The following is a 22,250-nucleotide window of genomic DNA, read 5'->3' as shown; positions in this document are numbered from 1 at the left end:
GAGCAAATTGTCAAGTCCAGCCGACTTGCTCTTCCTCCGTTCTGAATGCAGCATCTCTGATGTTGTATGTCCATCCCGTCTTTCTCTAAGTGAGCAAAGCTTCCACAAAGAAATGAATTTGAAAATAAGACCTGACTGGACAAAACAAAGTTTAACAGGTTTATTTTTAATGCGCTATGGAATATATAAGACCTACAAAAACATAAATGCTTCACAAATTGCATGTCATCCTTGTGCACTGACCTTGCGAATCTTCTGTGGTTCTTTCTAATTGTTAGTATAGTGCTCCATAAGCACACATACAAACGTGGTTTTCTTTTCATTGCAGAGCACCTCAGAACATGTTACAGCGATGGTTTTAATTAATTAAAACACTGTATGAGTTTTCAATGGGGAGAGGAAGACAACATTGCCCAAATGTATTTAACCATAAGTCCCTCTCTTTGTCTTCGCCTCACAAAGCTTTTTCCAGAATGATGCTCCAGTCCTGGCTGTGGCGTCACCGGGGGTGGCTTGTATTTCTGATAGAAGGGATACAAGCCCAGCACGGCCGCTGGGTGCAATGAATAGAGCCTTGGAGGCAAATACACTTGGGTTTGGATTCACTTCTCCATTACGCAACTTACTTGCTGAACGATTTGGGGCAATTTTTAAAAATCCCTCTGAGACCTGGTTTTCTCATTGGTAGAAGAGATGACAACAATGTGTATATCTCACAGAATTGTGATTATTAATAAAGTCATCTGTGTAAGGTGCCTTGCATAGAATCCTGGGTACAGTTCACTGAGGGACTACAAGGGTAGTGATTAAATTAGATACACCAGTAAATCAGACAAAGAAATTAGACGGCAGGTTGTTCCTTATGAAGCTTTGCCCCTTTTAGCCAGAGTTTTTCTCTTTTTAATAACATTTGTGATTATTTTTTAATCAAAATTTTTTTAGTGTAAAACTCTTTAAAGCAGGGATGTGCCTCATTGTCTCTGTATGTATCTGACCACTAGTAGTTAATAAATGTTTGTTACATTTAATTGGAAGTCTTTATGTCAAAATGAATTTGCCTGTCTGTACCTAGCAACAAACTGTTCTATCAATTATTAGATGACAGAGAATATTAGTGCATTTTTTAAAAACGACATACATCTGATTCTCATTATCCGTGGTAGTGATATTCTGTAAATTCACCACAAACACTGAATTAGCAAATACTGAACCATTGGTCCTAGTGAAAACACAGGGTTAGGTTCCTGTGAGTTTCTGGTCACGACATTTCGTCAGCAGGTCAAGGCCTAACCTCGTTTTATGTGTGTTTCTGTGAAAAGGCCCTAGATCTAGTATCTAGTGTTGACTCGTTCACACTGAGCTCACAGCCGACAGCGCTGTAAGTCGTGCCCCAGTGAAGCTGACCGGCCCACACATTTTCTCTGTCGGGCACATCCCGGTCTCTATGCTGGCCAGCTCCGGACAGCCCTCCAGCACCACGTTGGGGGCCATCATAAGTGGTGAAATCATTGACACAAAGCACAAAACACGAAGAAACGTGGCACTAAACAGACCATGAAAAGGATGAGAGCGGATACAAGGCAGAGCGTGGCCTTGACTGACTCCAGCTGGGAGCGTGACCATCAGGCGACTCAAATCCGCAGATGACTGCGGAAGCGCTGCGAGTGCTGGTTTTGAGGTTACGAATAAATTTTAGTGGGTAGGCAAGTTCACAAATACGGACTCTGCAAAAAATGAGGATTTCCTGTCCTCTGCCCCGTCAAGTGTAGATGTCCTAGTATACAGTGAGTTTCTGTTTTCCAGTAAAGAAGCTAGTTGTTCCGTTGCCTCTGTGTGGCTGGCAGTTCCTGAGGGGCCTCATGAGTCTGTAAGAGGAGGGCTGGAGCAACAGGCAGCCCCGAGAGCGGCCCTGGGGGCCGTGTTCTCTGCATCCACCTACTGCCCTCCCTGCTCAGAGCAAACCCCGGGAGCATGATCAGCTTGTTACTCTGGGAGCCCACGATTTAGAAGCCCTTGCCCTCTAAAACCCACACAAATTGTTTTTATAGTTGTTGGAGGTGGGAGGGAGGGATTGGAGAAGAGGACTTGACCCCCAAAGTGGTTGCAAGGGAGCCGGGGCGAGGGCCAGCTGCCCAGGAAAGAAAGGATCCACGCAGCCATTAACCAGCAGTCCAGCTCGAATGAGGCCTCACAGAGCAAATGACTGTGTGCGGAGGATTTCTTCTCCGAGGAGTCTGTCTTCAGTTTGTTGGACGCCTGAGGACATTCCGCTGTGCAATTCCCCACACGCATTACCAAGTGCATGCCAAGGCCCTGGGCCCCCGTGGGCTTCCTGCCTGCCCTTTGGCTCGGCTGTGACTCTGAGCTTCCCGGGGGGCCGGGATGTGGGGAGCAGTGGGGAGCGCGACTCCCTCTGGGTGGGGCAGGGAGAGGAAAGGGATGGGATGACGGTTTGAAGGTTGGAGCCAGCTGCCAGATTTAGCAGTAGTTTTGCACACTTTAGCACAGTACAGCCCTGTTGTGGCCTTTTTTTTAGGGCTCTTTCCCCCCTGGCAGTCATGAGAGGTGATATTTTGGGGGTAACATCGCAGTGTTTTGAGATTTAAGCAACTGTGAGCTAGTGAAAATAATTCCAGTTGTCAAAGATTAGTAATAGCTAACAGTTACTGAAGATTTCCCACTGCCAGGTGCTGTTCTAACCACTTCACCCGGCTTAGCTCATTTCATCCTTCCCCTTCCATCCCAGCAGCGCCCCCAGGTAGGCACTATTATTATCCCACTTTACAGATAAGGAAACTGAGACACAGAGTGGTTCAGTAGTACATAAGCCCAGTTACACAGCCAGCAGGTGGTGGAAGCAAGACTCAAACACAGGCAGTCTGTGCTGCCAGCCCTACACAGTTCTGTTGAATTACGGTGATGCATCTTCAGTTTAACTCCTCTGGTTTTAGGATCATAGATTCAGAGTTCAAGAGCAGCACATGAGCATTGTGCATGGGTTCCTGGTGGAGCCCTGCACCCAGTGCCCCAGGGGATAGAAAGATGTCCCTCTGTCCTCAAGGAATTACCATCTTGGGAGGGGTAGAAATGGGCAAGGAAAAGCAGAGAACAGCAAGTGACACACAAGGGGCACGAGGTGCTCTGTGGACGCAGGTGCAGGAGAGAGCACTGGATTGAAGCAGAAGGTGGGGGCAGATTCTTGGGGAGTTGGAGATAAACAGAGAAAAGTGTCTTTAAAGAGGTGGCATTGAGATGGGTGTAGAAAGTGTTCCCCAAAATCATTCTAGGCCCTCTTTGGACCCTCTGCAGCCAAGGTTAGCTGGGACACTAGCATGCAGCCATGCGGCATTAGAATCACATCTTCTCCTGGGTCAGAGCCTTTCCCACCTGTCGGCCCCTTATCCCCTCCTCTCCCGCCAGCGCCTCCTCCTGGGGACCCTGAAGTGTCAGTGAGGAGTCAATTCTGTGGTGAGGGCGTGCGTTCCAGGCATCTCCCTGCACACCTGGGGATGCGGTCAGCTGAGGCCTGTGCACATGCCTCTGGCCGCCACCCACCGATACCGAGTACCTTGCCTTAACTTGGCTGTTAGGGTGGGTGGTCCTTGATGCTCTCGGCTTCCCATAATTAGAAGGGGGAAAGGTCAACACGGACATTTGGGGGTGAATACACATTCAGGAGAGTCTTTGGATTAGGCTTGCATGTCAATTCTTTGTGGCTCTCGCTGAAATTTACTTTTTGGCTCTTTGGTTGTGTTTTTTAAAGCAACGTGATTCAAACCACAGAGTCTTCCTTGACTGTTTATAGCCCCAGACAAGTCGCCGTGACCATGACGAGGAGTGCACAGCCCAGACCCTGGAGGCACGGGTTGCCTGTGGGCTAGAGAGCCTGGGTTGGGCCCGTGCACTGCCCCCTCTCGATCCTGGGGCCCCGGGGAGCACTCAGTGGGATCGTGATACCGTCTTTGTGGGGAGGGGGGCTGCTTTCCGTCTTTTCTCCAGGAGCCCCATCTCTGCTGCCCACCCCCCCATAGAGAGAAAGCCCAGGTCTTCACTCCCTAGAGAAATCGGCAAATGGCTCATGAAGTCGTAACAGACCCTATGACTCTTAGGTTGTGAGTTTACGGGCAGTGGGTGTTGGCGTTCCGGTGTGATTTATTCTTCAGCTTCCCTGCCATCCTGCTGCAGGGGGAAGAGGGTGTTAATAACTTGTCATGCAAAAAAATTGACGCTGCTACATTATATAAATAATCCTTCATTATGTATTTGTTCTTCACTGGCCTCCCGCTGCTAAAGTACATGAGTAACGTTTTAAAGTATCCATTCTTTAACATCAAAATATTACCCTTAATTTGATTTTCTCTCCCCCTTTTGTCTTCATGTGAGGAGAATATAGCTAGGTAAAAATAACTGTGATAATTCTCTACACAGCAGTTCTCCAGCAGGTGCCAAGAAATGCACAGATCCTGTGATGGGTGGATCCACCCTGCCTTGGGCGCTAGGGAAGAAGCGAGGGTGTCAGCGTCCATACAGGAAGGGTCTTTCCCTTGTTTCACTTACTTTCAGCATGGCCTCCTTACCTCTCAAGATCTCACCTGCTTACGTATTCGTCTTATTATTTTGTGTCAAGTTCTGTTATTATATTCTCTTATATATGGGTAAGAAGCTCTGGTTACACGCTGTGGCATAGGATGTATAGGATACTTTGCGAGAAATAGAAAACCCAAATCAAACTGGCTTTAGTAATAAAGGGAATTTATTGGCTTATGTTGCTGAAAATCCAAAGGCAGATGGCTTCTGGCTAGGGTTGATCCAGCCACTCCACAGTGTTACCACAGACCTAGTTTCTTTCCTTCTACCAGCTCTGCCCCTGCAATGGTTGGCTTTAAACCAAGAGTGGCTCCCCTTGTGGAGATGGCTGGCAGCAGCTTTTGGGGTCATATAGTTCACTGTTCACATCCAAAAGAGAAAAGAGTCTCAGAAAAAGTCTTTGTCTTTGCATTCTCTGGGAGTTCTTAGGTCATGAGCTCATCAGTGGAGGCAAGAAAATGTAGTGCACTGATTGGCTCCATATCTGTAGTTGGGGATGGAGTCAGCGTCCCCAGAACCACGGATCCTAGATGTAGACATTGTTGGGAAGGGAGGTGATCCTGGAGTACCAACCAGCCGATGTCTAGTACATTGATGTGGCTCATCAGTCCCGGCAGAGTGACCAAAATGTACAGCTTTTTTGTTCTCAGTGTTTCAATTGATAAATATTAGTGCTAGAAATTTGTCATCAAACGCAAGGCCCTGCATATTTTTCTACCAATTCCCTGGTCTCACCCCTTGTTTTCCTAGACATACAGGAAAAGAGCTTGTCGGAAGTGAGGGGGGAGCTCCTTCCTTCTGTCCCACATCTGAAATAGGAGGGAAAGAGGAGGGCACGGAAATTGGAGGCATTAATACCCATTCGGTAAAATGTAATTCAAGAAAAGAATTTTTATTCCTTGCAACATTATTCATAAAGAAACAACCTTAATGAAACTGGAATACATAAATTAAGAAATATCCTCTTTAGTTTGTGAATTTCCCACCATTTGGACTTTTCTCTTCACAATTCCGCTGTGCGTCCATGCCATGTCCTCGCTCAAGTCCTGTTTTTCAGTGAACAATAAAGAACATATCAATGACCGTGACCTTCCGCCGCCTTCTCTCTGCAGCGGGCAGTTTGCAGTGGTGAAGAAATGCCGTGAGAAAAGCACCGGGCTACAGTATGCCGCCAAGTTCATCAAGAAGAGGAGGACCAAGTCCAGCCGGCGGGGCGTGAGCCGCGAGGACATCGAGCGGGAGGTGGGCATCCTGAAGGAGATCCAGCACCCCAACGTCATCACCCTGCACGAGGTCTACGAGAGCAAGACGGACGTCGTGCTGATCCTGGAGCTGTGAGTGCTGCGCGCGCGCGGTCAGCCCCGCCCGGGCCTCCAGGGGAGGCGCTCTGCTCTGCCGGGCTGGGCAGCAGCCGCCGCCCGCCCTGAGCCCTGAGGCCTCGCTGCGCCTCTCTGGAGTCTGATCGCAGCCCCCGTTGATGTGGCCCCACCTGGTTTGCAAGAGGGTCCCCAGTCTCGGGGTTCCTCTTCTGTTGTCAGGAGGCTGTCTCTTCTGAGTTTCATGTTAGGCTTTAGGTGTATGTCCCTCTCCTCTCACGCTGTTCCTCCGCCTTCCCTCTGGTTTTCTCCTTCTCTCCTCCGTTCTCTTTCTGTCTCTCCTCTCTCTCCTCTCTTCCTTCTCTATCTTGCACACACACTCCATTTTCAACTGTTGGACCTGTCAACACTAATTATATGAAAGGGTAAAATTGAACCAGAATCATCAGAGGTGATCATGGGACTTGTTTTTAAAGCGTTTTGCTTATTTTCTCCGGCGCGCCCTGCTCGTCAGATGTTCTTGTGGGACACTGATTGTAAGGCGTTGTTCTGTGACGCCTCCCCCGGGTCCCGCCCCTGCCTGCCCGCCCCACTGCTCCGGGAGGAGGCGAGGAGGAGAAGCCGTCCAGAACTGCCACTGGGGCTGCCTCTGGGCTGTTTGGACGGAGGACAGACATTAGTGCCCTGAGGGCAGAGGGGTGGATGGAGCAAGAGACAAACCAGTCAGCCCTAGGTGGTTCTCAGTGATGGCAGACCCCACCCATTTCTTGGAGCCTCTAGAGTTCAGACTTGCCCTTCTGCCAGCCCAACAGCTCCCCTTGTTTGCAGCTCTCCTCGGGCTGGAGGTGGTTTGGGAGAGCGGAGGAGATGGAAGTGAAAGGAGCTCTACGGAGGCCGGCCCACCCTGCTGGCGCCCTGGGCTTTGCAGTCAGAGCCCCAGCTGCTTATCTGTCCCTGGGATTTGGCCCATTCCTGTATGGGTCTGAGCTGTAACCTTCTTAACTATAAATTGGGGTTAACAATACCTACCTCAAGAGGATCTTGAGGAGATAAATGAGATAAGTTAGAAATACCTCCAACCTTGTCTCGCTCATGGATATGTTGAATACTCCTTTCCTTTCGTCCTTCTTTAAACCAGGAAGTTCTCAGCCTCTGCACTGGGGACATTTAGGACTGGATCATTCTTTGTTCCGGGGGGTGTCCTGTGTATTGTAGGATGTTTAGCAGCATCTCTGGCTTCTACCCACCAGAGGCCACTAGCACCCTACCCCCTAGCTATGACAACCAAAAATGTCTCCAGACCTTGACACATGTCCCCTGGGGGCAAAATCCCCCCCACTCCATCCAGCTGAGACCACTGCTTTAAAGGAAGAGCAGGACTCTGAGAGCACAGAGGATTCGGGGCCTGCTCGGGGTCCAGAAGGGAACAAGGTGTAATCCTCACTGTGCCTCGGTGTGGCAACTCAGGAACCAGACAGACTGAGATCAGAATCTGGGGCAAATCCTTTGCCATCTCTAAGCCTAAATTTCCTCCCTTAAGGCTGTTTTAAGAAACCATGAATCCAAAGTTCCTGGGAAAGAAACGTTACAAATCACAGCTGTTAACCTTTTCAGAGAATTACCAGGTTGTGCTCAGTGACTCGAGAACGTCATTTATCCCCTTCGGGTATCAGACTGTACGAATGATGCCTGTGAGGTCCTGCCCTTCTTACTCCCACCCGAGTGTGTATAGTCCAGATTCAGCTTCTGTTGATTGACCCCGTTCTGTAGATATTTCCCATTTATTCTGTGCATAAAATGGATGACATGATTAATTTTTTACCATTTGACTTTTAAATTTTTTAAATTATCGTACAGTAAATTTGATGTTGGAGGAGGGTTGTGTAATTCTGTGAAAGTTAACATGTGTAGATTTGTGTAACCACCTCCCAAATCGGGGTTCAGAACAGTCTCATTACCCCAAAAACTCCCTTGTACTATCCCTTCACAGTCACCCCCACCCTCCACCCCCACCCCCAGCAACCACTGAGCTGTTCTCTGTCACTATAGTTTTGTCTTTTCAAGAGTGTCATATCAATAGAATTATATCCTATTCAGTCTTTGAGTCTGGCTTCTTTCACTCAGCATAATGCTTTTGAGATTCATGCAGGAGTCCTTTTCTCCTTTTTATTGCTGAGTAGTGTTCCACTGCGTGGCTGCTTGTTTATCCGTTCACCCATTGAAGGGCGTTGGGTTGTTTCTAGTACTTGGCGAACATGAAAGAAGCTGCTATCAACGTTCACATACAGACTTGTGTATGAACATAAGTTTTCATTTCTTTGGGGTAAATGCCTTTGAGTGGGGTTGCTGGGTCGTGGGGTAAATATATGTTTAACTTAAGAAACTGCCCAACTGTTTGCTAAAGTGGCTGCATGTGTTAGTCCCTCCATCAGTGAATGAGAGTCCACGTTGTCCCACCAGCACCGGGCGTTGTCAGTACTTGTTTTTCATTGTAGCCATTCTGGGAGTTGCATAGTGGCACACAGCCTTACGTGGGTCAGTGTGGAGCGACCCAGAATAAGAGCTGAGCGAGCTCAATAAGAGCAGCTGGCGGACAGGGGGTGCCGTAGGAGGTGACCCCTTCCCCACAGGCTCAGTCTCGTGTTTCTCTTCCCCAAGTATTTGCTTGTCACAGATTCCAGCATCTGCTGTGGGCTGATGGTCCTTGCTTTTTCACCCACCAGGCATGTGGGGGGTTGTGATGGTTACTTTTGTGTGTCAATTGACTGGGCCACGGGATTCTCAGACATCTGGTCCAACATTTTTCTGGGTTGTGTCTGTGAGGGTGTTTCTGGATGAGATTAACATTTGAATCAGTAGATTGAGTAAAGCAGATTGTCTTCTCCAATTTGGATGGGCTCATCCAGTCAGTTGAGGGCCAAAATAGAACAAAAAGGCTGACCTTACCCTGAATAAGAGGGAATCCCTCCTACCTGATGGCCTTTGAGCTGGGACATTGGCTTTTTCCTGCCTTCAGACTGGAACTTAAACGTTGGCTCTCCTGGGTCTCTAGCTGGGTCCAGCTGACTCACCCTGCAGATCTTGGACTTGTCAGCCTCCGTGATCATGTGAGCCAGTTCCTTATAATAAATCCATTTCTCTCCTATATATGTTTATGTACATCCCATTGGTTCCCTTTCTCTAGAGAACCCTGACTAATACGGTGGCACAAGTACAGAGGAAGGAAAGTACACCTTGTTTTCACATCACAAGCCTGTTCCGTTTTGTGTATTTTTACGTTGCCGTGAAGAGGTGTTTTAATTTTTGATAGACTATTCAAAATATTAGGTCTGCCTGGGAGAAATAGTCATTTTTGCCTTTGAGAAAATTATCATCATTCTAAGTTCTAATACCTTTAAAGGAAGATTTAGTCATCAGTGACGTATTCCATCCCCTCTTTCCTTTCTTAAGAATGCTGAAGTAGGTAGGGCCGGCCCCGTGGCTTAGCGGTTAAGTGGGCGCGCTCAGCTACTGGCTGCCCGGGTTCGGATCCCACGCACCGCTTGTCCGGCCATGCTGAGGCCACATCCCACAAACAGCAACTAGAAGGATGTGCAGCTGTGACATACAACTATCTACTGGGGCTTTGGGGGAAAAAAGGAGGAGGATTGGCAATAGATGTTAGCTCAGGGCCAGTCTTCCTCAGCAAAAAGAGGAGGATTAGCATGGATGTTAGCTCAGGGCTGATCTTCCTCACAAAAAAAAAAAAAAAGAAAGAATGCTGAAGTCCAGTGGTGGTTAAGAGAATAAAATTTAAGAATTTGTCAGAAACTAGCCCTATGACATTATAGTAGCCACGTGTCTGAATCCTCTGGTTCAGTAATCTTTGAGTGGATGTTTTTTCAATTTATTGCTTTATGATGAACTCCATGGCAAATCCAGCTCCCGTCAGGCTTACTGGTGAAGCTTGTGTCCTCGTTGAAACTTTGTGCCTGTCCCTACTCGTGTGTGTGAGTTCTCACCTCCAAACTCCAGGCCCACCCTTGCTGCTGAGATAGAGACCCCAGACACCACTCTGCTCCATGTTTCACCAGCCGCCACCAGTGACCTGGGCAAGGTCCAGGAATGGCATCTTTTCTGTCCTTTGTACAGAGACTATTTGGTGTCTGTGTTAAAGGCACAGTTGTCAAATCCTAGTCTAGGATCTGCCCTTTAAAATTTCGTAAGTCCTAAAAGTAGTTTTAAAGAATGACTTTTCCCCGACTTGCTTCACTGGAAAATCATCTTTTCACAGCTGATCTGCTGTTGCAGCTCAGCATGGCATATACATGAAGGAGGCATATATGATGTCTCAAAATCACGATTTCGTGTCTCCCACATCCCATTGTTCCCTGATGAGGGTGTGCCCATACAAAAATCCCTTCTTACCATGCTATGCTCACCCACGCGTTGTCGCACAAGCGAGCCACTACAAGACTTTGATCTTCAGTGCTTGAGTCATTTCTTAATTTGCCCTGTTACCTAGTGAAAAGTGAAGCTAAACTCTCAGAACTTAAAGTGGGTGCTAATCAGAAACACTGGCTTCTAGAATTCTGTTCCTAAACTTGCTGCTCAGAAATAGCTAAGTATTTCAGGCTATGGATAGTGATACGTTTTTCTATCTAGCTTCCCTCTGCCCAGCCATGGTTCAAAGCTAAATGCCTTTAGGGACCAGATAGGCAATGTAAATGAGTGAGGTTGTTCTGCATGAAGCCTCAGTGTCAGGGGGACATCCAGGAATGGTGAGGACTGTGGCTTAACTGGAACCCTCACGCCCTACCTCAAAGAGGCAGCCACCAGTTAGTTGATTGTTGTCGTTTGGAATTTTGGATCCAGTGTTGCCAGATCTTGCAATTTTTTCAAGAGAATTCTGTAATCTGTAATTACAGAAAAGTCTGTAATCTAGGTTGTTAATGTTGGCAATTAGTTCGTAGTACTAATGAGCAGACAAAATAAAACCTATCTGAAGGCCACATATGGCCTGCATAGACCTCCAGATTCTAACTTGCTTTATGTAGCAGTAAGTACTAGTTGATCACTACTGTGGGAGAAGCAACATGTGATAAATACAGTCAGAGACAGTCCCAAACGGCTAGTAATTCTGTTGGAAGGGCAGGATATACACTTAGCATTACAAAATGATTTTTTTTTTTAATGTACAGTGTGGTTTAAAACAGTTTCTCAAACTTTATCATGCATCAAAATCTCCTGGAAGGCTTGTTAAAATATACGTTATTTGGATGCATTTCCAGAGTTTCGATTCAGTGGGTCTAGGGTAGGGCCCAAGTTTTTTCATTTTAAACAAATTCCCAAGTGATACTGATGCTGCTGGTCACCTTTTAGAAGCTGTTGTAGGTTGAATTATGTCCCCCCAAAAAGATATGTTGAACTCCTAACCCCCTTTACCTCAAAATGTGACCTTATTTGGAAATAGGGTCATTGCAGATGTAATTAGTTAAGATGAGGTCATACTGGAGTAGGGTGGGCTTCTAATCCCATACAATTGGTGTCATGATAAGAAGATGCCACGTGAAGACTGAGACACAGGGAGGATGCCATGTGAAGATGGAGGATTGGAATGATGCACCTACAAGACACCAGGAGAGAGGCCTGGGACAGATTCTCCCTCAGAGTCCTCAGAAGGGACCAGGACCACCAGCCAACACCTTGATTTTGGACTTCTGGCCTCCAGAACTGTGAGACAATACATTTCTGTTGTTTAAGCCCTCCGGTGAGTGGTCCTTTATTACGGCAGCCCTAGCAAACAATACAGAAGCACTAGTCGAATAGAAATCATCATCCCTAGCCTAGGAGCCCACACACATGTTAATCTAAAACTCTGTAAGCCAGTTAAACACAAAATACAACACCTGATTGTGGTAGTTCCATCAGGCAACTGAGAAACGGTGATATCTATGAAAACTGAAACTTGATATCTATGAAACAACTCCCCTTTTTAGCTCCCTTTTTGACTTTGGCTAAGTTAGTAATTTCTGAAATTCAGTTTGTTCATCGCAAACAACTACCGAGGTGTATTCAAACGTTTGTGCAATATTCGATCACTATATGCAGGATCACTGTTAAGTTAGCTCACTCTCTTTCATAGCCAAAATGAGATGCAAGCTAATAAGAATACGAATATTAATTTTTTCATTGTATAGCAGCACAGAGGATGTAGGGGATGAATCCGTGCTGCGCTGTCAGCAAATCTAGAATTGTGAGAGCCTTTCAAGAAGCAAATGCAGTGATTACAGTGGGGATTTCAAGCTCCTTGGAAAGTGGCAGAGTTGTACAAGGCTGACAGCCGTCGTGGGGCTGTAAGGGATGCTGGTGGGTGCAGCAGGCCTGATGCCGGAGGCTTTCCTGCCACCCGTCCTCGCTCCTCTCTGCTCCTCATGAGACACAGAGCATACTCCGGACCTTCAGGGCTTTTCTTTGCTGCTGCCTTTGTTCTCTCTTCTCCGAGCTCGAGCCAGCTCTTTTGACATTTTGAACTTTGTTTTTATTCACAAAGGTAATTTCAAGAACTGTTGTAGGTTACACTTTTGGCATCTGGCCCCTCAGATATCTACTGTTAGGCAAGAACAGAGAACTGAAGTGCATTTGGCAACAGTCTCGACCTTTCACAACAAGATTAAATCCCATGAAATAGGTTATTTTCCATTCAGGAATTCTCTTGAGAAATAAAACCCTGTACATATGTCTTCCCCCACACTGACTTCTTGCCAGTTCCGTGTTTCCCTAGTGTTTATTAAATGGGCGTTTTTACTTACTTAAGTGGATTTCTTGATTTCTGGATGGTCTTAGAAAAATTCTTACAACAGAAATCATAAAAACCAACCATATGTGGTATCTGAGCTCATTGACCGGTAGTTTTTATCATATATTTGTGATTTTAATATCTGGCTGGATGTTCTCTGTGCCGTATACAAGAGTTATGGGTAGAAGGTATTTGGAATCTTTGCTTATCTCCAAGAAAGACCTATACAGTCATGTGCCACATAACAACGTTACAGTCAACGACGGACCGTATATACAACGGTGGCCCCGTAAGATTAGAATGATATAGCCTAGGTGTGTAATAGGCTATATCATGTAGGTTTGTCTGAGCGCACTCTGTGATGTTCGCACAACCACAAAATCGCCTAACGACTCATTTCTCAGAATGTATCCCCGTTAAGTGACAGATGACTGTAACTATTAAGTAAACTGGGGTACATTGCTGCCTGTCAGCTAGCCTTAGGGACTTCCCCAGCTCCACTCACGGGCTATTCTTTGCCCCTCCCCAGGGACCACAGACACAACTTTATCACGCTCTGGAATAGTCCAAATCCCTGGGAACTGTTCACAGTTCCTCTTGGAAACTCACGGCCATGTCACAAATCTTATTCTTCTTCCTGTCTTGGTCAACCACTCTCCTAACCAACATTTTGAGAGCACACAACAGAAGAGAATTCTGTGGAATTGTGGCTTCAGCTGATCCCTCAGACATTCCGGTTTCTCCTCTTGCTCTGTTCCCTCTCCTTGCTACCCCTATTCCTTCTCTGCATGACAGAAGCCATCTGGTCACAGGCTCCCTCCACCACTCATGTGTCTCTCTGTCCCCAGAACCCAGGTCCCTCCCAGGCTAAAGGCTGCCAGTTTGGTAGTCCAGGCTCAGCCCAAACCTTGCACCTGGCTTTTCTGCGCAGCAGTTGTATGTCGCCCACATCTAGGCACGGTGCCCGGAAATCTGGGATGGTGGTTGGGGTCAGCTTTGGAGATGGGAAGCTGGGGAGACTCCTTCGTGCTGCTGCTTCAGAGGAGAGAGCACCCGGACTAGAGGTCGTGGGTGGATTCCCTGATGAGGCTAGTGTCTAGGGCAGATCAGTAACAATCTCTCCAGACCATCCCTTGAGCCCCTAAGGGCCTCCCTTCTGCCTCGTGTCATCGCAAAATGCTGTTTAAGAAGCACACAGGGGGCTGGCGCCTGAGCAATTAAGTACGTGCGGTCTGCTGCAGCAGCCCGGGGTTCGCATGTTAAGATCCCGGACGCGGACCTACACACCGCTTGTCAAACCATGCTGTGGCAGCGTCCCATATAAAGTAGAGGAAGATGGGCACGGATGTTAGCCCAGGGCCAATCTCCCTCAGCGAAAAGAGGAGGATTGGCAACAGATGTTAGCTCAGGGCTGATCTTCCTCACAAAAAAAAAAAACGGAAATATTTCTAAAAACTTGTACTGCTCTTTTCTCTTAATTTGTATTTCCAAGTAACTGCATATCACCTCACCTTCTTATGTTTGAACACTCTCTGTTTCATGTGTGTGCCTTACAGTAAGGTCACATTTACTGTAATGCAGATGAGGAACCTCTGGGCTCTGGGGGCTGCAGCCACTATCTGCTCGCTCCATTCTGAGCTGTCTCCATCATTTCCAGTCTCTAAATGCACATGGTTACCAGGCGTGGCCAAAGTGTGACACGAATGCTGCGGTAGTGATGGAATTAAGTGTAAGGGAGACATGGGCTTCCCCAGATGGCAGAAGTGTCAGTAACTCTTTTCCCCCAAGATTTTGATGGGGAAATTCAGGCAGAATTGATTGTTTCAGAAAAGTAGGGTAGAATATTCACTTCTTCTAAGGCATTTCCAGTTTGGTGTGGATCTTCACAAACTACCTTGAGAGAGAGGATATAGGTAAAGGACAAAAGGGGCTTTCCTTGGAGAGGAAAGGGAAGCTGCACTTCATTTGATCTTTGGGTCAGCCACTGTGGGGCCCTGCCTCACATTATCTCATTTAAACCTTGGTGCAACTCCAGGAGGGTGGTGTTGTCACCATCCTGCATGTTCGGAAGGCCATGCCCATTCTATCCGGATATGGGGGGTGGCGATTCTAATTCTCAGACAGTAGCTTCTTGGGGAGGGAATTTTTTTGTTTGATTCCTAAAATTCTGCTGAGCTTCTGTAGGACTTATTACAAGGCCCATTGTCCATCTTTTCTAAGCTGTCATCTTTGGGGGTTGGGGGGAGGGTGAGTGAAATTAAAAAGACCACTTTAGAGCAGGAGGCCGTTCTAAGCCTGCCCTGCTCTTCCTCTCATCTAGCACTGTCGGTCACCTTTGACCGTTCCTCGTAGGGCAGTGATTCTCACGTTTCGGTCGTTCTTGAAAGACCTTTACGTCTCCTTCTCCAGCGCTGCTTCTCTGGCAGCCATGTTGTTCTTGCCCCTCATTGCTCAGCCTTTCCATGATGCTGGGAGACAGCAGAAAATGTTCTAGTGTTCCTGTGGGAATGATGAAGTCCAGGAGGCGGATGGCTTTGTGAAGGCTCTGGTGTTACAGCTGCATGTGCATACTGGCCTCCCTCAATTTGTTTGCTTGAGGGCAAGACCACGTCCTGCTTTGGCACCCACGGCACTTAAGACTGTGCTTGGCCCAATAAAATGTGGAGAGTCCAAACAGAGCAAGAAGAACATCACGATGTAATGGAAGGGTCATGTGTCGCTCAAGAACCAGTTGACCACTGACAGAGACATTTTTCTTTGTGAGATGCTCATCTACCCGCTTGGGCTTCAGGAAATGTTCTCTTGACTAAGTCTCCTAGAGAATAAGGAATAAAACCTTGAACGTTAGGGTTTGAGTCTGTCTGGGTCTACCAGGTAGCAGATGCGCACACGAACAGGGAAGTTTGAAGAGCATTTAATAAAGAGACTTAACAAAAGCGTGTCCAAGGGTTAAAGAAAACAAGTGATGGGGAAGCACTCTGGGACCAGTGATGGCAGTGAGTTCCCACCACCCTGAGACCCGAAGGGGAGGAAGGGGAGTGGCTTGGGGAACTGGAGAGGATAACTTCATGGAGAGAACCGCCTGACCTGAGCTGAACCCACAGTAGAGGGACTCCGCCAACTCCAGGCAGCCTGGCAGGAGGGGGAAGTGGGGTTGACCTCACTCTCCTTCCCTGTGGTGCTGCCTGTGGCCAAACTTCATTCAGTCTCTGTGAGCAGCCTCCCTGGATCCAGAACTGGATGGAGAAGGGTAGGGCACAGATCTGGAGAGGTAAATAGAAAATAATCTTGCTCTGAGTTTAAAGGGATTTTTCTTGGTTCTTTAGTCCTTTTGACACTAAGGAGTTACAATCCAAACTTTCTGGCGCTCCCTAATGAAATCTTTACAGGACCGAAGAATACACAATTTGTCACTGGATGGTTAGGATCAATTTGATCTCATGCACTCCTTTCTCAAAGGCCATGTGCCCTTCCCAAATTCTTAAAAAGGAAGTACATTTTTTTGAAGTATGACCCCTCTTTGTTTTCCCTGTTTTTCACTTTATTAAAAAGCTTTATTGGAATGAGGAGGTGGAGACGTGGAGGGCCAGGTCTAGAAGTCTTGGCTCTATGGCTTTCCGTTGCCAGGGCAGCTCTCCCAGCAGAAGAGCTGTGTTCATCCTGCCTCTTCTGCCCCTCATGTGCTGCGTCCCTGTCTCAATGGATGGGAGCTGTCTCGATGCTTCTTGGCATCCATGTGTCTAATGGATGCAGTGGGAAGGATTTCCATGGAGATGGGAAGCAATCTGTACCTGCCCCCTTTTCTTCTTTGACTCTCATTCCCTCCTCAGATCACTTTAATCCACCTTCCATCTCTCTACTTGCCACTGAAAGGACTCCTGCCAGAGCTTCCTAATTTGCAAAATCCCTTAATATATATGTAACCCGTGATACTTGACTGTCACCTCCCAATATATTGGTAATCCCTAAAGCTGTATCTTTCGGTGTCTCTGGAGCCCCACAATTGCTTCTCCATTTGCCTATTCAATATCTCTACCCAAATGGATCTCCCCCAGGTACCATGAACTTAACATGTCCTAAATTGAACTCATAATCTCCCCTCCCATCCTACTTCTCCCCTCTCCTTCTCTAGCTCAGTTTATGGCATCACCATCTTCCTGGTTGCCAGACTGGAAACCTTGGCACTTTCCTTGCCTCTTCCTTCTCCCCTTCAACTCCCCACTGTGCCACAGAGCCAATCTTTCATGAAGTCCTGTGAGTTCCGCTTCTGAAAGAGCTCCTGAGAATCTCTCTTTGTTACTATTCTCATACTTTTTCCCTAGTCTAGGATCTCATTGACTCTTCCCTGAATTATTACAACATCCTCTAGTTGCTCTCCCCTCTAGCTTGCCCTCAGATTTATTATAAAACAGCTACTTCTCTTGCTTAGAAATCTTTCATGAAAAGACACTCAATATCATTAGTCATTAGGTATCCCTACAAATCAAAACACAACGAGACCACTTCACATCCACTAGGATGGCCATAATCAAAAAGACAGAGAGTATCAAGTGTTTGTAGGGATTTTGGAGAAACTGGAACATTTCTCCAAAATTGAACAATGTAGTTGCAATGTAATGTAATGACATTGCTAGTGAGAAATAAAGTGGTTCAGCTACTTTGGAAACAGTTTGGCCATTCCTCAAAATGTTCAAAATGTTACCATATGACTCAGCATTTCCACTCTTCAGACTATACCCAAGACAAATGGAAACATATGTCCACACAAAAACTTACACAGGAAGTTTATAGCAGCATTGTTCACGATAACAAAAAGTGGAAACAACCCAAATGTCCATCAACTGATGAATGGATAAACAAAATATGGTATATCCATACAGTGGACTGTTATTTGACAATAAAAAAGAATGAAGTACTAATTAATACGTGCTACAACGTGGATGAACCTTGAAAGCGTTATGCTAAGTGAAAGAAGCCAGTCTCAAAAGACCACATATCATGTCTTTTGATTTATATGAAATGCCCAGAATAAGCAAATCTGTAGAGACAGAGGTAGATTAGTGGTTGCCTAAGGTAGGCGAGATAGTGGTGGTAGGGCGCGGGGAGTGGCTACTAAAAGGCACGAGGTTTCTTCTGGGATGATGAAAACGTTCTAAAAATTAGATTGTGGTGATAGTTGCACAACTCTGTGAATATACTACAAACTACTGAATTGTATACTCTAAAAGTGTCAATTACATGGTATGTGAGTTATGTCTCAGTAAAGCTTTAGAAAACGTCTCTGAAGACTCCCTCCTGCCACAGAATGAGGCCCAAGGTCCATAGAATGGTGTAGGATCTTTGAACCCACGTCCAGCCCCTCCTTGGATCGAGCCGCTTCCCCTCCACCCCTTTCCCCTCTGCCCCTGATGCTCAACCCACAGAGAACCTCTTGCCTTCACTGGCTTATGCCTTGTTCCTGGGCCACCCCAGCCTGCTGTTTCTGCTGCATCCTCTGCCTGACATGCCACACCTTGTCCCCCTGGAGAATTCCTGGTTGTCTGTCAGAGCCCAGCTCCCGCATCACCCTCTTTCTCTTCGGCTTTCCTACCTACCCCAGTTAGATTTAATTGCTTTTTTATGTGTGTTTTCATCACCTTTTAGAAGTGTGTTGATTATAGCACTTACCGTATTATATTTTAAATGTTCGTGTGTCTTTCTCCTGTAATGGAATGTGAACTTTCCAGTGCATGTGCCAGCATTTTACTAATTTGTCTTTCTATCTCAAGCCTCTAGCAGAGGGCATGAATACCAGCACACGGTGAGTGCCCCATAGAAGTGGCTGAAGCTGAATTCAGTCGAGGAGGGCAGCCGGGAGATCCTGATGAACAGCAGTGAGGGGTCTTTCTAGAGTAAGGACAGTGGGATGAAGAGGAAACAAAGCCAAGAGCTCGGCATCATTTGTGGCCTGTGAAAGCAGCCCTCTCTCCTGGGAACAGAGCAGTTTGTCACCCTAGCTAATTTCCACCTTGGGCCTGAGAGGGTTGGGACGTAGGACCATGTGTTTATGTTGGGTGCACGGGATGGGGAAACGTGTAGGCTGGAAGGAGAGTTGATGAGATTATGAGGGATGGAAACTGAGACCCTACAATGTGCCTGACATTGTGATGCTAGGTGCAAGGACAGTCAGGTGGGCGGCTAAAACTGAAGCTGCTGAGTGTCGTTGATCTAGTAGAATAATGCCCATCTCCTGGCGAGTACTCAGTAAACATTTATGCAAAGGAAAAAAAGTGAGCAGGAAAGAAGGTGAGCTCTTCAGACAGTGAAAGGTCCCCCTTGCCCATTATAGCATTCTAACATAGAGCCAACCCTGCTCCAGTCCTGGCGTGGCCCCAGGCTGACTCTGCTGTGGAAGATGAGATGCAGATGCCATCTCCATCTTTCTTAGAGGCCTCCGGTGGGAGTGGCTCCCTGCTGTCAGCCTCCTCTTGCAACAGAGCTGGGTTTCAGGCTGCCCACCCTTTCTCTTCACCTAGGTGGTCAGTGGGAGGCACTCAGCTCTATGCCCCTTCTCTGCTCTAGTCCCCATCTTCTGTCAGTGGTCAGGCTCTTCAGAGCTCAAAGTGGGGAAACTGAGGCAGGAAGTGATCTGAGAGCCTCACCACCTGCTGAGTGAATGTCAGCTCTTTCACCTTTCCACCTCTTCCTCTTCCAAGTCTTCTTCCTCCTCTTCAAATCCATCCTCAAACTCAAGGGAAAGACCACTCTGCTTTACGCCCATTTTAAATTGCAGCTTTCCACTTATGGGGATGGCTAAAGAACGGGCAACACCGTCCTCCACGTTGGCAGCTGCCTCCTATCTGATGGGCCAGTGGTCATTCGTCCTGGGATTTCCAGGTCGTTAACAACAATCAGCAGCTTTCATGTGAGCCCTTTGGGCTGGATTGTCAGAGAGAATAAGCTGGTCACAGCATGGCAGGGGATGGGTGCCTGTGCCTCCCCAGATCACAGCCTTGCTTGTTGTCATCTAGACGGGACAGATTGATTTTGGAGTAAACCTGCATCTGTGGCTGCCCCAGCTTGGTTCACTTCCCACTGGCCTTTTGTTCTAGCACCAGTTCTAAGGAACCAGTTCTGGCTGCCCCAGCTTTTCCAGTTGCCCCACTTTTGTTTGGCCTAGTTATTTCTGTGGGTCTCCAAAGCTTGGACTGAAGCCATTAAAGTAAAAAGAGGCTTGGCATACGCTGTGGTCAGTCTTGTTGTAGAGTTTCTTATTTCCCTTTATATGAGTGCATTCTTTAGTTCAGGAAATCTGCGTGGACTGATTGGAGGGTAGAACTACAGTTTGTCTCTCAGCGCCCCCCCACACACACTCCCCCGCCATATTGCCTATAGCAGAGCTTCTCGTGCCTTTTGTCACATCATGCCAGTGCACATTGCACATGATCGTTTGTTTGGGGCAGTGAGTAAACGCAGGAGGCTATTCGTGGCTGGAGGTGACTGCCTCCAGCCAGGCACCTCTGGGCCCCATCCAGACACCTGAGGGCTGGGGCTCCTGCACCTCTGCATACCTGTACCCCATTTGTGGTAACCCAGTTGGCAGGCTTGGCCATTGAACTCTAGGACGCCATGCCCAGAAGGCCACACATGGCCTGTATAGTGGCCTTCCTGCCTGAATCAGCCCAGGCAAGGATTCCTCCATTCCTGGGGCCAACTACGCCAGCATTCTTGCATCTCCTGGCCTTCCTACACTTCCTAGGGAGGGGACAGTCTTTATGGTTGGCCTCATGTGTATCACCCTCATTGTCAGTGTGGCATTTCCTGAATATTCTCCAGACTCCGTATCTCTCTTAAAATGTAGGGCCCGAGACTGTCTGCGTCCTCAGGATGTTGACTGACGGGGGACCGGCCTTGTGCTTCAGGCTGTAAATCCACCCTGCATTCCCAGCACAGGTAGCTAAGGGTCTACTCTGACCCTGGTTCCCTTTCTGACACACTAGCATCTGCTTTTTCCCTTCTGAATTTGTTTATAGTTTCACCTGGAGTGGGCGCTTTTGAGCCTCCCTCTCTACCCTCCCTTTCTCCTTCCCCTCCACCCTCGTTAGAACTGAGGCCGGGGGTTCCGGGTCTGGGGCTCCTCATCACTCTACTCCGAATCCCAAGGTTCTCCAGCTGTCCGTACTGGGCTCCCAACATGGCCCCTCCTCGCACGTTGTTACCTCTCTCTGAGGGCGTCCTTCAGTCTCATGGAATTATTTGGGAAGCACGTGGAGCCATTATTCTACCAAGGTTTTTGTTCTTGCTGTCTTACTTTTCTTCTATTTCCCTTCCTGAACTGATGGACTCCATCATTTTTGTTTCTGGCAGGTTTCTGGAAGCTTTAAACTGATTTTATCTGTTTGGAATATTTTTATGTTGTCTCACCATCCATTCCTCTTTCCCATGTCCCCTCTCTCCCTTTCCAATATGGAAACAAAAATGCACGTAGGGAATCAGAAATGAGCAAGGGCTCAGCGTCGGGGTGGGAGGGCTGTGGCTCATGTTCATGCAGTGTGGGTGTGAGGACCACCCACATAAGGCAGCCTGTAGGCAAGACGTCACCTCACAGCCTGAGCAGCAGGCCTGGATCACCCAAAAAACCACCATCAAGGTTTTCCTCTCCAGAGAGCTGGCTCTTAGAAACCACGTCTCTGAATCAGTCACATATTTTCAAGAGTTGCAATCATTTTGATCTAGTTAGTGGGTAGAGGGCAAGTAGTTTCTGTTCCCTCAAAGAGGAAGAGAGAAACAAAACTGTTTTTGGTTTGTTGGCTTGTTTTATAAATGTCTCATTATATTCCACATAAAGCTGCTTCCATTTAGAAAAAAAATAAGGGTTTTTTTTTTTTTTTTAGTACCACGTCTAGCTGAGAACTGCAGCCTCCTGTTTGAAAATCTGCCTCAGCAAACTGCCGCTACATCCTTTGGCCTAGACTTTGAGCACGCTGTCATTCAAGTGAGGGGGTGGGCAATCGTCAGGGCACCACTCGGACTGGAGCACAAGCGCTTATTATGCTTTGTCCACGACTCCTGCCACCTTCTTAACACCTGAGGAATATGGTCGGTCCCATGTCATGTCATACCTGCTGGTGTTGATATATCATGATCCATATTCTGTTTACCAACCCAGCATTCTATTTCCATCTGGGATACAGAAAGGAAGTCATGATTCTGCTCTTTCATTTATGAATGAAAATGATTGCTTTAGAATCTTCACTTTTCCAAAGAGGCCAGACTTTAATCCAGCTTCACAGATTAGTTCTCCGTGACAATAGAAGATCAGATTTTGGAGCCAAGGGACCTTTTGGAGATCCCAACTTATTTCCAAATGTGGATCTTTTTACAAGGCTAGAATCTTCCTTTCTTGCCACAGCTGGCAGAGCTAACAGGTTTGGTCCCTCATGCACAAAGCATACATCCCTAAAAGCATACAGACCAACTCTCCACTTATTCAATCCAGTTTCAGGTTTTCTTGCCAGTTACAATAGTCTGACTCCCTTGAATCACGGAGGCCCCATGTGTACCTGGATGCAAAGGAACTGAAATAAGAT

At 47.2% G+C, this 22,250-nt stretch overlaps 1 protein-coding gene and 1 non-coding gene across 9 annotated transcripts in view; one reads left to right on the top strand and one right to left on the bottom strand.

Moving 5' to 3' along the window:
* Nucleotides 1-22,250, top strand: part of DAPK1 (death associated protein kinase 1) — a 176,547-nt gene that overhangs the window by 86,607 nt on the left and 67,690 nt on the right. For 6 of the 8 annotated variants that reach the window (XM_058565482.1, XM_058565484.1, XM_058565486.1 and 3 more), the window contains one exon: nt 5,700-5,921. The exons of 1 other annotated variant lie outside the window; for it this stretch is intronic. In XM_058565482.1, coding sequence (XP_058421465.1) covers nt 5,700-5,921 — 222 coding nt within the window. Of the gene's footprint in view, nt 1-5,699; nt 5,922-22,250 lie in introns of those variants that run through there. One more of the 8 variants, XM_058565488.1, reaches the window with a different exon arrangement.
* On the bottom strand, nt 196-297 carry LOC131420281 (U6 spliceosomal RNA). Its single transcript, XR_009223510.1, has one exon. It is a non-coding gene; the product is annotated as a U6 spliceosomal RNA (small nuclear RNA).

Source organism: Diceros bicornis, chromosome 22 (assembly GCF_020826845.1).
Source record: "Diceros bicornis minor isolate mBicDic1 chromosome 22, mDicBic1.mat.cur, whole genome shotgun sequence".
Lineage (NCBI taxonomy): Eukaryota > Metazoa > Chordata > Mammalia > Perissodactyla > Rhinocerotidae > Diceros > Diceros bicornis.
This window is presented reverse-complemented; position numbering and strand designations above follow the sequence as displayed.